The sequence below is a fragment of the Apaloderma vittatum genome, unplaced genomic scaffold (assembly GCF_000703405.1).
Source record: "Apaloderma vittatum isolate BGI_N311 unplaced genomic scaffold, ASM70340v1 scaffold434, whole genome shotgun sequence".
NCBI classification, from domain to species: Eukaryota; Metazoa; Chordata; class Aves; order Trogoniformes; family Trogonidae; genus Apaloderma; species Apaloderma vittatum.
Genome location: NW_009710721.1, coordinates 34,406 through 52,304, shown reverse-complemented (window position 1 = coordinate 52,304; position 17,899 = coordinate 34,406). Strand labels below are relative to the sequence as shown.

At 37.0% G+C, this 17,899-nt stretch overlaps 1 protein-coding gene across 1 annotated transcript in view; it reads right to left on the bottom strand.

Annotated features, from left to right (window-relative positions):
* Nucleotides 1–17,899, bottom strand: part of LOC104272377 (A-kinase anchor protein 9-like) — a gene marked incomplete at both ends in the record, with an annotated part of 33,192 nt that overhangs the window by 450 nt on the left and 14,843 nt on the right. Inside the window, 8 exon segments of the mRNA XM_009867354.1 lie at nt 143–275; nt 1,057–1,136; nt 1,943–2,156; nt 3,720–4,333; nt 4,550–6,059; nt 7,000–7,197; nt 8,466–8,621; nt 11,050–11,238. Of these exon segments, the coding sequence (XP_009865656.1) occupies nt 143–275; nt 1,057–1,136; nt 1,943–2,156; nt 3,720–4,333; nt 4,550–6,059; nt 7,000–7,197; nt 8,466–8,621; nt 11,050–11,238 (3,094 nt within the window).

The following is a 17,899-nucleotide window of genomic DNA, read 5'->3' as shown; positions in this document are numbered from 1 at the left end:
CGGTTCAGAACAGTGAGGAGATCTCTAAAGCAGCTATTTAGGCATATTTATTAGCACCTGAACAACTAATGGCATAATTTGCGTTCTGAAATACTTGAAATTAGTATTTCTTTTAACTGGCTTGATAGTACAATGCCATTACCTTGACCTCTGTGTACTGGTAATTCTACATTCAGTTTTTCCTTTGCAGCAGCAGGTCTATGGAAAATATCCTGTTCCCTATCACCAACCTCTACAGCAGCTGAAGAAAGTTCATTCTGATTGTCACACAAAACCTGCACAACAAATGGAACAATTATTATTATGGAGTCCTGCTTAATCTCTCCTATGTAAAAAAAGTTCTGCTATCCATTTTCCCAAATACGTGTTGAAAAAAAGCTCATCAAAAAAGGTAAAAAACCCCACAACATCGAAGCAAATCATTTGAGGTATTTAATAGTAGAAAACTATGCCTTATAATGAATGATCAAAGTAGTTTAATTCATGCAGAAGTGAGTTTAATAAGCATGTTGCTGGTCAGAAAGTACCTGTAAGGGCCATTGATTTCTAGTAGTATTATTGGTCTATGAATAAGCTTCAATTTTTGACTATAACAACACAAACACCAATGCTGGTATATTCTTAGACACTTTACAATCTTTGGAAGGTATGCTGCAGGTAAGAATAAAATTACTGTCTTATTGCAGATATGAGTAATTCCTGTACATCAATGTTTATGTGTGACATCAAAACCTTAGAGCCAGAGACACACAGAAAGGAAAAAATTACTTCTGAGCTAGTAGATATAATACATACATTAGCTAGAAGATTAAGATTAGGTATAAGACAGAAGAATTGTCTGCACAAGGACATAAAACCATTTAGAAAACAAAATACAAAACCCATTGCAATGTTATATTGGAAGACCAGCTTTATTCATTTCTATTTTCAGATCAATGCAAAGACAAAAGCTGCCAAGCAAACCTGTTGAAAACTATGTAGAAAAATACAACAAATTTCTGTATACATAATTTTTCAAAATTTCCATTTTAAAAAAGGCTTTTTGTTAGGTCTTACCTGAGCAAGCCTAGAACATTCCTCAGTTACAGCTTCATTCAGCTTTTCTATAAGGCTTTGTGTCGACTGGACGTCATCATCTATAATACAAACGATTCATATTATTTTTAACGCTGGACACACGAAAACTTTCAAAGGCCTAATTTCCTGCCTCAGTGAGGTTGTGTCTTCAGCTCTCAGGAAGGTTGTTTTTTGTTCCATCACACAGACAGATCCAATTACTATGGTAGAACCATATGCTCAAGAGGAGTCAGTGACAAGAAACAGCTTTGTGCGTTAGCGAGCTCTAGAAAGACCAAACCTCACAGAAACACACTGGAGGGCAAAGAACTGCCAAAAAATTACACAAAGGCAAACCATGGGATGACAGAAAAAGTAAGGATAGAAAACCAGCATGATAACCTAAGCTCACTGAGGTAAAACATAGTAGCAAAGAATGTGGGCAGGGAGCCAATGCAGGGATTCAAGGAACACGGAATGAATCGAGCTCAAAAATATATTGCTGATTCATGTGCTTATTATTTTAGTAAGGAATATACACTACAGGTGAATCAATTATACAGCTCTTTGCAATTCACTGACCAGATACAAACAGCAAAGCATGAGTTGTAATATTTCCTATTCCTTCTCTTTTATTATATATTAGGGTTTTTTTGTGTTTGTTTGATTGGTGTGGTTTGTTTTCTAAGTACCCTGAGCAACAGACTACTTGTAATGGGTACAACTGTATCCATGGGTACTTGTAATATGGTACAAAACCACTTCAAAACGTTCTATAAAAACAATTTTTTGGACAGCTATATGCACAAACTCCCATGTTTGTTTTCTCTTAAAGACACTGTTTTTCACATCAAGAGCTTCACTCCCGTAATTTTGGTCAAGTTACCTGCTTGTCGAATTTTCAAGGTCTGGAGCTCCAGCTGATGCGTTTTTTTAATATCATTCATCTCTTGTAGATGACTACGTACAAGCTCCTCTTTAAGACTGCAAAGTGCACTCTCTTTCTCTGCTTTCAGGTACTCACGAACCTGGTCTATGTGAGCTGAATAAACCAGGGACAGGCAAATGCGCTGTGCTTCCATCTGTAGCTGTAAATCAGTCTTTGAATAAAAATATGTATTTTACAAAGAGTGAGAAACAAGAAACCAAAAATAACCCTGTCCTTGTGAATTTCTTAAATTAACAAAGTGCTTAATAAAAAGCTGCATATATGGTATACATTAGTTAAATTTAAATATACACAGTTTGGAAAAGTGAGTTGTAATGAAACGACACTTCAACTTAAAATAAAAATAAAAATCAGCAAAAGTCAATATGCTTCAATTCCTGTCCTGCAGCAATAAAAACCCAACCAATTTTACCCCAATGAAGTGAGAGCAGCATCACCAAAAGAGTAAGTTAAGACAGTTCAAACACAGAAAAAAGACCATTTTAATAGCAGACCCTAAAAAACACTGATTTCCCAGGCCTGTTGTTCTGTTCTGCACTTCTGGGGATGCCACTGCTAAAGCATAAACATGTTTAGGATATGCTACTTAGGGTCCAAGTTTGAAAAGGTTTTTAGACACCTCTGGAACTCTTTTAGTTCTACGGCAGTAAATTGTATGACCCTTATCATACCCTCATAAAAGAAAATTAGTATTATATTTCACAACTGCAGCTCTTATCTATAGTCTCACAACTCTTTCCAATGTGGTTTTACTTGTGATTTTATTTCTTAGGAAATTAATGAAGTGCAACACAACCTAAAATAAGGCAGTGGTGGTGGCAGTCCACTGCTAGGTGGTTTTTATAACATGGGGGAAAAAAACAATCTAAAAGAAACAGCAGAAGACAGGTTAACCGCCATTTCTACAGAAAACTTAGCTGCACACTTCTTGCAGCCTGCTATTCAACTTCATCACTGTACATAAATTTTAAGCCACACTTATGATTCCTGCATCTAACTGAATCCTGGTAATTCAGTACTTAGCTATTTTTAGTGGCAAGTAACAATCCCTTCCATACTACCTGCAATTCATTCACAATAGCAAAAACTACAAGCAAACTTTGTCCAGCAATACATGGAGATTGGTTAGAATCACACAATATGCAACTTCTGTATCTTCACGTCTCACATTCATATCCAAATACATTTCTTAAGAAGTGACAACAGCATATAAACAAAAATTTTGATAATGGAATATTAGTATTTCACAAGTTTGATATTTCCAAGTTTGATAAAAGATGAATGAAGAAGTCAACAGTTTCATTATCTCCTTATATTGTTTGAATGAGCACTTAAAGAACAGAAAACCTAATCAGAGATTTAAAAAAATATGTCCTGAATAAGTTTTCACCTCAAGAAAGATGGTTAAATGCTTTATCAAAGCACGAAGTGCTCTAGATGGCTTTTCTCTTGCTTTTGTTGGTGATTCAATTACATGTAAGGGACGAGTATTTCTTTCAGTGAAAAATAGTATCCTTATGCACAGTGCCTATGGTTATCTTTCCAGTCATTCATGTGACAACTTCCAACCCCTGGCCACGCAGCCACACACGCCCAACCACACACCTGTACTTCAAAGCAGCCAACAGGAAAAACACGATGCAAATTTCCAAGGGCAAGTTCCTTACAAATTTGCATAGGTAAGCTATTTTCTATGCTGCTTTATGGAACATACCTGTTCTGATTTTAACGCATCCACTTGTTGCTGAAGATCACTATTTTCACTCCCCGTAACGGCTATTAACGATGTTTCATCTGTCAGCCTGTCTGTCACTCCATGCAAATGTTCTACAAGAGACTGCTGTTCTGGTTTCAATACTTGCTGAACGTCATTCCTTTTTGTTACATCATGACTGGTATCTTTACCTGAACCTGTATTTCCTCTTACATTTATTCCTTCATCAACTTTATTCCTCGAACCAAGGGTTTTACTTCTCCTTTCACATGCTGGAGCAGGAGTTTTTAGAGTTTTTCCTTTAGAGCATTTTGTCTTAGGTTCATTACTACTATTGTTTGCTCTCTGAGCACAGCTAATGATGACTTCCAGTTCTTTACATTTTGCTAGAACTTGCTCTTTCTCATCTTCTAAGGATTTAATCTTTTCATTTAAATGACAAATTTCACTATGCTTGGACTTCAACAGTTCAGAGAGATCAGAAAGTCTCAGGGATAATTCCATTTTCTCACGCTGAGTAACCTCAAGCTTTTCCATAAGTTCTGTTGCATCTTTCTCAACAACTTCTCCAGCCTCAGGAATGTCTGCCCTGGACATCTTGATTTCTTCACTCCCTTCAAAACCAGAAGCTTTAGTTCTAAGTAAAACCGGTCTACTGCTTTGTAAGTGGTGAAGTCTTTCATTCAAAGCTTTGAGTTTGCTTTTGTATTCTGCTTCCTGCTTAATTTTGCTCTCTTCCACCTCGGTTTTTGCCTTCAGAATACTTGCACATTCTTTCTGCAGCTCTTTGTAACTATCTTCCATTTTTTTCTCAGTAAATGAAAACGCACTCTTCTGTCTTTCAGCATCCTCCTGGAGTTGACCATTTTGGTTTTTAAGTTGCTCATTTTCAGTAATCAGGTTTTCTATCCTTTTTTCCAAGTGCAGAATTTCTGACTTAGAGCTAACATTGTTATTAAAAATGACATTTTCTTCAGCGTTTACCAACATACTTTTTAATTTCTCTTCTAGAGTTTTGTTTTCCCCCTTAAGAAGGTCATTTTGTGTTTCAAGTTCTGAACATTTTTTTTGAAGGCTATCTTCTCTATCCCTCATCTGTTCCTGCATCAACTTGGTTTTAAGCTGCAGCTCTTGAATTTCTTGTTCAAGGGTACCTTTTTCTTTTTCCTCTCGCCTAAGCACTTCAATCTCCTTCTGAAGCTCATGGATTTGAAGTGTCATTTCTTCAGACTGAGAATTTAAAATAGACTGCTGTGTATCTTTAAGGTTTGAAATCTCTAGTATCAACTGATTTTGCTGTGTGATCAAGTTGTCCTTCTCACATTGCATGGCTTCTATCTTTTGACTCATTTCATTTTGTACCTCATCTAACTGCTGTTTATGGTGCATATTTAAGTCATCTTTAAGGTTTTCTATGTTCACTATGTGCTCTTTTTCTAAGTCTTCTTTAAGTCTGGAAAGTTCCTCTTCATGACTAAACAGAAGCTTTGTTCTCAGTCTCTCTAATTCTGCTTCCTGAGATTCTGCCATCCTGTCCAAAACTGCATCCTTCTCCCTTTCCAGCATTTCAAGTTTGATTTTGTAATTTGTGACTTCTGCCTCATGTTTTAATTCCAATTCCTTCCTAAATTCAGAGGCAGAAGCTAGCTGAATTCTTAAATCTTCTATCACAAACTGGTATTTTTCAGCTTCGTTTAACCTACACTCCATATCCACTATTGTTTGTTTGGCTCTTTGAACCTGCTCTCTTGAAAAATTCAGTTCTTGCAAAAGACCTTCAATTTTAGTTTGCTGCAGAGACCTCTCTGCCGAAATAACTTCCATCTGTTGTGACAACTCTTGCTTTATTTTTTCCTTTTCACTATCAGCATCTTGCAATTTCACATTCAATTCATTAATCTTAATATTCATTAAATCCACCTGATCTTTATTAACATTCTCATTCCAACATGGACTTGAAATTTTCTCCAACTCTACTTTTTGTTGCGAAAGACGCTGTTCTATTTCCATCGCATGTTGCTTAATTAATTCGTGTTTCATTTGTACAATCTGCTGGCCGTGCATTTCATCCAATTCAGCCTGAAGTTGGGCCAGCCGCCTTTGTGTTTCTAATTCCATTCTTTGCACAATGTCAGCTTCAGACTGGCTGTCTTTATAACATCGTTTCTGTAATTCTTCTACAGTTCCCATTAATTGTTTTATTTCATCAGAACATTGCCTTTCTTTCTGTTTGTAGCTGCTAAGTTCGACTTTCATGCTACTTATCTCTTGGTTCTTCAGTGAAATCTGTTCTTTCAATTCTTCAAGTAATTTACTGACATCTGATAATTTTTCCTGAAGCTGAAAAGAATTTTTTTCTTCTTCTCCAAGTTTTGCTTCCAGCTCTTCAACTAAAGCTTCTTTTTCCTGTAGTTTACTCACGTCTTCTCCCTCATTTTTGTGTTTTTCCTTTAAAAAAATGAGCAAAACCCACGTTCTTATGTTTAATTCATTATCTGAACACAGAAGAACATTTACAGACTTAGCTCTTTAAGCACAACGCCTTTTTTAGAAGGCTAGTGATCATTCATAAAAACTAAATATAAATTATTTGTTGACTTCAGCTGGAGGTTTTCTGTATCTCTGGAATAAGTGACAGTCCTTGCTCCGCCTCACTCCCTGCCCCCCATACCACCTCCCTCCCTCAAAAAAGGAGGGGGAAAGAAAAGGAGGGAGCAGGAAAGAAAAGGAGGGGAGAAAAAGGAGGAGAAAAGGAAAGAGAAAAAAAGATACAAACATCACTGCCATTTTTTACAGTTGTTCTTAGACACTTAAAATAAATATTTGGTGCAATCTACTGAAAGCTTTGTATCTTGTCACTTTCACTGACATTTAAATTATTTAGGTACTGTCAAGATGTTTTCCATGAAGGATAATTTAAAAAAATGTACATGAGGAAAAGAATTCATTCTTTTCTTAAGACAGAAAATGTTGTTCAAGTAAGTTATTTTTGATTTATTTTCCTAACAAAACCATGTCATTTAATGAAGGCATTCTAATATACAGCATAGTTTCAGTACTCACTGAACACGATACATAATACTGACAAAAAAAATTCTTTTTGAATTAAACGCTTACGTGGTAGTTAATAGAAGCAGTCTTAAAAACTTATAATCTCTGTATGTATTCTATGCAGCACACTCATGATCCCTGCTTTGGCCCTTAAATTTCAAAAGGAACTAGAAAATCATGAAAAGAACTAAGAGATTAGGAAAAGAGATCTTGCTAGTATGGAACATACCACTTCATACGTTGCTATTTTGTCCTGAAGATGTGCAATCTGTTCTTCAAATTCCTCATTCTTCTTCTGATAATTCTTCAGTAGACATTCCTGTTCCTCAAGCTGTTGCTGATGTGCAAGTATCTGTTGCTTGGCTTGCAGTAGGTCAGCAGCTGTGCAACTATGGCTGGTGTTCCTTAGGGCTTCACTTGCCTGCAGCTTGAATGTTGAAAAATAAAACCTAAAATATATATCATGCTTTCCAGAAACAGTTTGCACTGCAGCAAAAGTGATCTATACTTTCTTCTTCCACATCACAAACCCAAAGACTATCACTAAATTTTCTAAGTTCTTTCAGAAGGAACTGAAATATCTTTATTCTTTTCGGATGACCAAACAGTTTTTTAAAAGTATTTAATATCAAATTGTTTAGTGGTGAGCTAGCACAGCACAGTAGTGTCTCTAAAATATGTCTGAGCAGTAAAAGAAATTATTTGTAATTACCACCTCCAAACATAATAAAAATTGGGCTTCACTATAATCCACCTGAATCTCAGAAAAAGGCTATATAAGGTGCTTAAACAACACAAAATACTACAATATTCAACTACAACACTGTAAGCTGTAGTCTGCAGATTAAGAGAGTGTCTCTGGCACCTCAGTCACCAGTATGATTCTTCTGAAACTTAACTTTGTTATTTAAACTATCTTCTAATAACAAGATGCAGATTTTACCCAAAAATATAGGAAGGACAGGCTGTGGGAGCTGGGATTGTTCAGCTGGAGAAGAGAAGACTTCGGCAGGACCTTATCACTGCCTTCCAACACCTGAAGGGAACCTACAGGAAGGCTAGGGAGGGACTTATTACAGCAACATGACAAAGGGAAATCGATTTAAATCAAAGGAGAATAGGTTCAGATTGGATCTTAGGCAGAAATTCTTCAGTGGGAGGGTGGCCAGACTCTGGAACACATTGCCCAGAGAGGCTGTGGCTGCCCCCTCCCTGGAGATGTTCAAGGCCAGGTTGGATGAGCCCTGAGCAACCTGGGCTGGTTAAGGGCGTCCCTGCCCATGGTAAGGGTTGGGTTAGATGATCTCTGAGGTCCCTGCCAACCTAAGACAGCCTAGGATTCTACGAAATGATGGTCCACCAAAGCTGATAGCTGGTTGTTTTGATTCAAGGCGAACAGGCTAGGTTTCAGTCCAAAGCTCTGAGAACTAACTACAGAAGTATTTTTCCCCAAGGTAACTGCCGTCATTCAGTATTCATCAGACTAGGGAATGAAACAGGCTACTCATCATTTTACAGTGAATTAGTACAATAACATAGAACTGGTAAAGTGACTGCTAATCTACCCCAAGAGACCAATTCTTCAGAAAAAAATGCACAAAAATTTCTGTTTCCGCAGGAAGTAGTTCTTTATGGACCCTCCACCGTGACAGCAGGTTTCAAATCCCGATAAATACTGGTAGTGCTGCAACTTACATGCTGAAACTGAATTTGCAGTTTTTGACTTTGTTCAGTAAGCTCTAAGAACTCCCTCATAGTTTCATCCTTTTCCTTCCGTGCCTGCTGTAGGTTAGTAGTGAGTCGAGTAATAATGTCATCTCTTTTTTTAATAGCAGCTTCAAATTCTTGCAGCTACAAAAGATAAAATTTAAACTATTAGTGCACATCAAAACCACAGACACAAAAAAAATACTAGCTTGCTCTAGCTAAGAGGGAATATGTCATCCCTAACCTCTCTGTTTAAAAGATGTCACACAGATTTAGTGGAGCATCTATGTTTTTGAACTCTAGTCGTAAATATATCAGAAAACTAATTTTTCCCATCATTTAATAATACATGACCTCTCCATGAAATATAGTTATCAAAGAACAAAATCTGAACCTAGTTAAAAAAAAATCTTGCTTTTAACGTAGAAAGCAAGGCCATAGAATCCATCATGAAGGAAGTCAGATTATCCACTTACAGTGTTTCAGTAATATGTACAACTACTCATGTCCACACATTTTTCACACTCCCATGCAAGTTATGTCATCTCTCTCTCCCAAAAGTTTAATAAATTGCATTCGTCATACTAAAAGCACTTAAAAAATACCCCGTGGTATCTTACACTGTGAACCCAGACAAATTATTCATAACTACATGAGAAAACTTATCCAAAGCTGAAACACTGATAAAGGGCATTTTGTAACTTGTACTGATGAAGAAATGATATAAGTACAGAAGAAAATCCTTTGCAAGCATTCCATTTTTTGTAGGATTACACTCGGCCAGACAGAAATTCTAAAAAATTAATTGGGACCCTTTTCATGTGCAATTATTTAAATAGAGATGCTATTCACTTTAAAGTAATTTTGTCAATTTTGTCAATCATTCAAGGCTCGCGGAAGCTTCATCTCTATATATTCCATATTTCTTTAATAATCAGTCACCTTCTGTAACTTGTTTAGAACAGTCCCTCCAGATTACCTGGTGAGTGTGAAGTAAAATCATAATGCTTCCAGATAAACCTTACTGATTTAGAGGACAGGAACATTATTCAGAAATAAAAATCCAGAACTCTCTTAAACAAGGCAAACTGCAAAAAATTTGAAGAAATTCTTTTAAAGTTCTTTTCAAAACACTGCCGTGAACTCCTACTTTAAAAACATGGTTCTAGAGGAAATACTAGACGTTTGCTACAACAGAGAAAATTAGGAACAGATCAGACACTTAAGTGTGTCATATCTTTCCTTTTGCATCTGTTCAATGAAATTGATTAATTAAATTTATCTGCCTCAATCCACACAGTTATATAATAATTACTAAGGTTTTTATTCAGTGTTTTTCTTTAACAGGCAGAACTAAAGCACATATCTATCGCACTTCCCTTTTACAATTCTTTTGTTTCTTCTGAAAAATGAATGACGTGCATTTCTCAACTGAGCATTATGCACTGTATCACTTACCATACAAAAACATGCTGCAACTACTAAAATATTGTATCACAACCTGTTTTGGTTTAGTATATTTTTAATTTATTTTTTAAAAAAGTAATCATAGCCATTTAAAAAATGAAAACACTTTACCTTTCATCTTTTTCAGGCAAAACTAAGAGTAGTCACAACTGTGAGAAACTAAAATTATGCTTATGTTCTTTATTATGCTGCAATTATGACTATAATGTTTAGCACAACACAGGGGTCAAAGGAATGATAAACCACCTCCCTCCAGGGCAACGACTTAAAAGACCACTCTAGTATGATCGAAAATACGACATCCATTTTCACGGATAAAATACAAATAAAAGCCGGAAAAAATATAACTGCAATAATAATGACAGTGAAAATGACTAAGTATTAGAACAATTTTGCTATAGTACTCTGGAAAAAAACAAAACAGAAAACCACAATGATGTGACCTGAATCCAAATTAAAAGAGAGATACGTAAGACACAGAGCATGACAAAGCACCAACTTCAGTGCGCTGCACCACTTGTTTACACTGGAAGAATAAGTATTTAATATATTTTACTTTAAAACCTAACTTTAAATTCCAGTGGTATTTCTGAAGTAAGAAATAATTCCCAGCAATCCCAAATTACTAGACATTTATTAAAACATTCTGACACAGTTGCCTTGTATTTCAGACTGTTACGTCTGACTTAGAAATATCTTTCTGGTTAAAGGATCATCTCAGTTATATCATTCCTTCGGAAGTAAAACTGGAGGGTTTTTTGATCTTGGAGGAACATTTAAAAAGGTATCAAAGAAATGCAGTCTTTGCAAAATTAGAGAATTATGGGTTTTCTTGAAGAAAATTGTCCTCGCATTCCTGACTTGAGGAAAGTCACTGTGAAGACTGGGATTTTAGTCACAAAACAGAGAGAAAAAGGACACACAATGAGAATGCCTTCAAAGAAAGAGAGCACACGACACGTGACTGGAAGAAATTCTGTGTAATTCTGCGACACACTCACTGCATTCTGATCAGCTGCTACTAAGTGTGAAGTCTCTCAGGTGATGCTCTGCATTTTCGCACGTAACCGAGTAGCAAGTAGAAGGCAACGTAAGGTAATTATACCTGTTGCAATCCTTCTGTACCATATGCTGCCCTCATTTCTTCTAGCTCTCTGTTTAGCTCTTCAATGTCTTGCTGTCTCCCAGTCAATTCATTCTCCAGCACCTCTAGCTGCGTGTGAGACTGCTGCAGTCCATGATCAGAACAAATCTCTCCAACTCCAAATTCTTCTTCCTAAATCAATCCAAGTTCCTTATCATGCCATTTCTTTTACACTTCATCACAGTAAGTACACTCAAATACCGAATTCTGAATCAAATGCCACCTTAGTACATTAACACACAATACAGCATCGAAGATCTTATTGCCATGGCAACCTCCTTTGTTAGGATAATTCACACCTCAAAAGCACTGAGATAAAGCATTTCTTCAAGTTCTGCTTTATAACCTTAGCCTTAATGATAGTAAATTGTTTGGCGTTTCAAGTTTAATGATATTGATATATCATTATATTGATATGTAACAAACAACGCAGATGCAGAGCACAGCATGCAAATAAAATATTAGGCAGCAATCTAATTTTTGTTGAAAACAAATTGTTTGATGTTTTTAGTATTCACCATTAGTATTATGATTCAATTTGCAATACTGTACCCTGATTAAGTCTGCCCGTATAGTTGTTCTTGTCACAAAACCGTAACCATTTACCTGTACAAAGACAATTCCTAAACACATTATTATTTGAAATAAAGCTTGATTTGTATTTTCAATTCGTTTGAATCTTATGTGGCAATTCTTGCAGACCCATGGGAATTTTCATGCTACAAAAAATTATTTTAAATACAAAATAGCTTTATATGTAGTAAATCGCATCAAAGTAAGCATACATAACAGGCAAGTCACCCAAAATTGCAAACCCAGATATTACTGTGTAAAAACAAAAAACATATTATGAATTTAAACATCTAGAGAAAACAAAGGAATTCAGATTTAAAGGTCAATGCAAAGCTTCATACTTTAAACTACTTAAATGCAGTACCTTTACATTTTAAATTATATGCTTAATATTTGTATATATTACTAAACACAATTATGCTTTCTAGAAAAAAGTATTTATATACCCCAAGACTTTCCATTTTTGCAAGTCACTACTCTCTCGATAGTGGATGAAAGGCAGTATCGCACACTCTCATTCTCAATTTAGAGGAATTTTTAGAACTAAAAAGGAGCAGAATTATACATTTAACATCAGATATTTGGGAAAAAATTCTTTTTCACTCACCTAACACTGCAAGCCTTTCAGCTTCTGTGAGAATTTTTGTTTTACAGACTATGCAAACCAATAATGACAAATATCCAAAAGGCAAGCCCAAGCCAAAGTAGAAGTTACACATTTATAAAAAAATCTGAATGAAAAGGATATGCTGTGTACTTGTGAGCAACCATTAAAAAAATAAAGGCATGCTTTTAAACCAGCAGACCAATATTTTAAAATGAGAAAGTAAGATTCTGTATTTCCCTTCAGAGCTGCTTATTATATTAGAGCCTGAAACAAAAATAATGGTACTAGAGACAGAAAGGCATCACAGCATTTCAGACCCAGAAGCTACATCTGCATATAAAAAGGAGGCTGTACTGCTCAGACACCTGCCATAGTCTAGATCAGAGCTTATTTACAAAGGACTATTATGCCTGTGCAAATCAATAAGTCACCCGACATGAAAGCACACTCTTATAAATGAGATCAATAGAGTCATCGAGTTTGTATCAAGAGAATGAATAAACTCGCGTTACATGAGAATTTGCAGAGCTGACACAGTGCCCTTTCCACTCCTGACTTCTTTAGTAAAAAGGAAGACACCACAGAGAGATTACCACTGTATTCTAGAAAGGACATAAGAAAATTACAGCTAACAGTAATCTGGGCAACTCACAGAGACACTGCGCATCGTTCGTGTACATACTGCCAGATGTTCGCTCTACATTCAGACATACAAACATCTACACAGCGCCTGGCACCAATGTCTTTTTTCAGGTTTTGGCGCATGTCCCAGATTAGTAACACTAGTAGTTTATCAGAAACTCTATTATGAAATACTTAATTTCCTTTTTTTTAACTCCAATTTCATTTAGGCTTAATTGAAAAATATGTAGTGTATAACTCTTGTAATCTGCCACAGTGGACACACTTCTCTTCCTGTGAATCATTTCTGCTTCCAACCATCAAAAACTCTTAAGATGCTTTATAACAAGAACTACTAGGAAAGACATAAAAGCCTCATTTCCTTCGACATTCCGGACTCCTTCGCAGCTGAAATCTCTACAAAAGACCTTTTACTTATAAAAAGGATTTTGCCATACGCATTCAAAACAACTGTCTGGAACTTGGGAAATCCTCCCTCATTTCACAGGAGCCTAGCTGTTGGGCATCAGAGAACTGAGCCATGACAACACCATAGTCCACGCTGCTCCTCCTCTGACACCTCCTTTCAAATGCTTTATGCCTTCTGGTAAAGTCTATGCTGAAACCTGGCAAGACAAGGAATCGCACTGCAATTGCCACGCTGACGGGAGCCTCGCAAGCAGCCTGGCCACTCCTGGCACCACCTGCGTGTCCGAGAGAACAGAGAGTTGGGCTGAGTTATTGGCTTCAAAATATCCTGATTTAAAATCAACTTTTCGCTCCTCTGCAACACATGAAGGCTGTAGTCCAGACACCAACTCCAGTGTTAAGAGAAGGCCTACAGGACGACCGTGTTCTGCCGCACGGCCCCAGAGGTTCTCCCGTATAGAGATCCTCTGCACATCCATAAATACCATCGATGCAGATTCTTATATTTCCTTCTTTTAAAGCTTTGCAGTTCACCTTCAATGCCAAAATGTCCTTATGCCTGAACACCTTACGATGTGCTTAGTTACATAACCCAGCAAACAATTAAACAATCCTCGCTCGGTCCTCATGTGTTGCCTGATCTAGCTGAGAGGCGTCCCTGCCCATGACAGGGAGGTTGGATTAAATGATCTCTGAGGTCCCTTCCAGCCTAGGCCATTCTATGAGTCTATGATTTTAAAAAAATAATAAATAAAAATCAAACCACACAGCATTTTAAGAAAATAGAAGCAAGGACTAACAAGAGCTCTGGACACAACTGCATAAACATACAATTGCAAAGTAAGAAAAAATTAAATTTTACAACACATAAGCTACGCAAGAGCAACCGCTTGGTCAACAAAAGACATGAAACAAGTGGAGGTTATGTCCTATGACATTGTCCTTAACCAGAAACTCTGTCTCAACTTCTTTGTATTTTTAAAATAATCCACAGATATAATATTTACTAATATAAAATAAAGTATAATTTCAGTCTGTTTGCTAAATATAAAGGTATCATTTGTATTGTCTCAGTAAATAAATATGCTTAAGACAAATTAAACTCCTTTCAGAGAAACACAAGGAAAACCAATTTCCACCACTGAATTAAGGCAGCAACTCATGACATTTGCCACCAGAGATCAGGATTAAATTTATGAAATCAGTGTACCCCTTTTAATGTTCTTCAGACCTTGGAAGACCTGAAATTGTGCCTCAGAAATAGTAGTAATAATATATAATGTATAACTACTTATAATATTAATGCCAGCACTACAGAGATTTCCCTTTATAAAGAGCAAATCTATACTCAGCATAAATCAGTACCTACTTTAGCAGAAACACACAGAAGAATCTGGATGGATTAACCATTTTACCTTGTTTTTTCCCTTTTTTCCCTTTTTCTTTTATATTTCCTTCATAAAAATTAATACTTAGACCTCCAACATTGCTTGCCAATGTTCTTAGCCTCTCCTCAATTTTCAAATTATGTCACAACTGACTACATGAAACTTTTCTCAAATTGCCCTGATTGCTGATTTTAGTTAACAAGTATCAGTTGTTTGGGGTTTTATACTCCATAAACAAAAAACATTTCCAGATTGTGATGAAAATAATCATAATCATATAACATAACTAAGGTTAATAACTTCTGAAGGATAACAATTGACTTTTTCAAAAATAGCATGGCTTAATATATTTTTACATATTAATAGCACACAACAGAACATGCTATTAATACATTTCTTACGTATTAGTTAAGGTTGAGGTATAGAATTTCATTAACATTTTTTAAAAAGCGATCTTTATAGACTTCATATTAGCCATCTTTTCAGACATACACTTTGCAAATTGGGAAGAGAGTCAATAAGAGAAAAAAAATCAGGTAGAACACTCTTTTTTTTCTCTTTCAGCTATGCCATAAAATTGAGGCATATGAAAAATATATGGTGGCAACTTCACCCTACACAGTTCTAAAAACATTCTAAATGTTGGAAAAAGCCTAACTTCACTTAGTTCTGCATTTAAATCATAACCTTAAAGAGCTAATTACCTTGTAATTTAAGACTATGCAGGTAGGCCACATTCTTGCTGAAACTGAGTAATTCTTTACAAAAGGCAAGCTGGTCATGACAGGACAAGGGGAAATGGCCTCAAGTTGCACCAGGGTAAGTTTAGATTGGATATTCGGGGGAAGTTCTTTACTGAACAAGTGGTGAGGCACTGGAACAGGCTGCCCAGGGAGGTGGTGGAGTCACCAACCCTGGAGGTGTTTAAAAAAAAAGTAGATCTAGCACTTGAGGCTATGGTGTAGGGTTAGATATGCTGGGATGAAGGTTGGACTGGATGATCTTCAGAGGTCCCTTCCAACCCCGAACATTCTGTGATTCTGTGATTCTGTCATACGAAGGATTTATCAGTCTTCAGTTGGACTGCTACCTTTGATAGTGCAGGTGTTCAGAGAGGTGGCAGAACAAAACTGAACAAGAGACTGGGCTAACAATAAAATTCCTTCATGACAGTAATTCCGATATAAACATTCACAGCTCCTTCAACTTTGCTTAAACCACTGTATTGCCTTACAACTGCATTTCTGACAAGTTTCCTAAAGAGGGAAACACTTATCACTGAACTTGATCCAATTCGTCAAGAGAAGGGGGCTGAAGAATTAACATCTGACTTATTTTACCAAGTACATCAAAACAAATGATTTATGACCTATTTCACTTTGAAGCATGACAGCCTTGATTTCAACATAATTATCTGAGAAAAAAAACACTAAAAAGAATACAAATGAGCTTTTGCAATCAGCCTCCAACACTGCTTCTGAGAACTTCAGAAGTGGTCAACATTTCTTTGCCATATTTCATCATATATGTAAAAATATATGAGCATCAATGCCATTGTCAACTGGTTTTGAGGGCTCACTCTTCACATACTGCATATTTCATTTAACAGCAATCACATACCATGGCGATGGATATTCTAAAAACGTGCAGTAAAGTCACAGCAGTTGTTCAAAAGTGTATTTACTACACTCTCCATGGCAAACTGTGTGCACATACTGCCCTATCGTCTTACTACATATAAAGTAAACTCATATGTTCCTTGTTCTTTGCCATGTCAACTTTGGCACAAAATAAACTGTGTTTTATCGATGAAAAATACTGAATCTTTAAATTGATTCTTTTCCCCAGATAAGAAGAGTTTGCTTCAACCCCTTGCACCTATCCCTCCATAAACATCTTTTTTCTGTCATTCATTTACAGCACTCCCCATCAGCTGGACTTGAATCTTCAATTCCAAAAGTGCTGGTCTCAGGTTTGGTCTTGTTTTTTTTTTTAATTTGCATCACAGAAAACATGCCATAAGAATGGCCACATTGGACTAGACCAAGGGTCCCTATGGGTCACCACTCTGCATGTGAAAGTAGCCAGTAAGGAATGCGAGGGAACATTTTCCCTGTATTCCCAACGGTGTTCTCCCAACACACCAGAACAAAGGAACAGGGACAGGAGGAAGAAATGGAAGAAAAAGAGTCAAACTAGGAAGAGAGGTACAGGAAGAAAATTCGTCTAAAAAGGCTAAGATCAAATCTATGGAGGAAATTATAACTGTGATTTGATGAGAGATTGGGGATAAAAACTACTGCTTTCATCTAGGACAAGTTGAGCTGAATGTTAGGAGGACCACAACGTAACAGGAGGGAATAAAGAAGAACAGGTTTTCAAGGGAGAGCAATACGAGGGAATGAAGGAGAAGAGGTTTTCATGGGAGAGGGAAGAAAAAAAGTATTTAAAGAAGAAAGAAGTAAAAACAATGCATGAAATTGGAAATGCTGGGAAAGAAATTGAGCTATGTCATGACTCGGAAAGGAAAAGGATTAATAGAAACAGGCCTCTAAGACTGAGTTAAGAATTCACGTAAGGGGAAAAAAGAGATGGGCAAGGGAAGCTGAAAAGACTGACTGACGCTATTACAGAGGAGGGAAGAATTTATAAAAAACTAGGGGACAGAAAACTAGGATACAAGTTGGTCAAGAGAATAGGCCAGGAGAAGGAGCAAGTTAAAACAGAGCATTTATGTTGGGAAAGAAAAGTCCTTCCAGTTTTCAGGACACGTCCAGACTGCCCACTGCACTAACAATAGCACTTCTGTACCATGCAGTGCGACAGTCAGGGACACGTTGTCTGAGGTGTGTATATTCCATTCCTGCAAGCTTCACAGCAAGCCTGCTGACAACACCGAGCTGAGTGGTGCGGTCCACACGTCGGAGGGAAGGGATGTCATCCATAGGGGCCTGGGCAGGCTGGAGAGGTGGGCCCGTGCCAGCCCCACGGAGCTCAGCAAGGCCAAGGGCAAGGTCCTGCCCCTGGGTCAGGGCAATCTCAAGCACAGACACAGGCTGGGCCATGAGGGGATGGAGAGTAGCCCCACAGAGAAGGGCTTGGGGGTGTTGGATGGAAAACTCGACGTGAGCAACCAATGTTCATTCGCAGCCCAGAAAGTTGATCACATCCTGGGCAGCATCAAGAGAAGCGT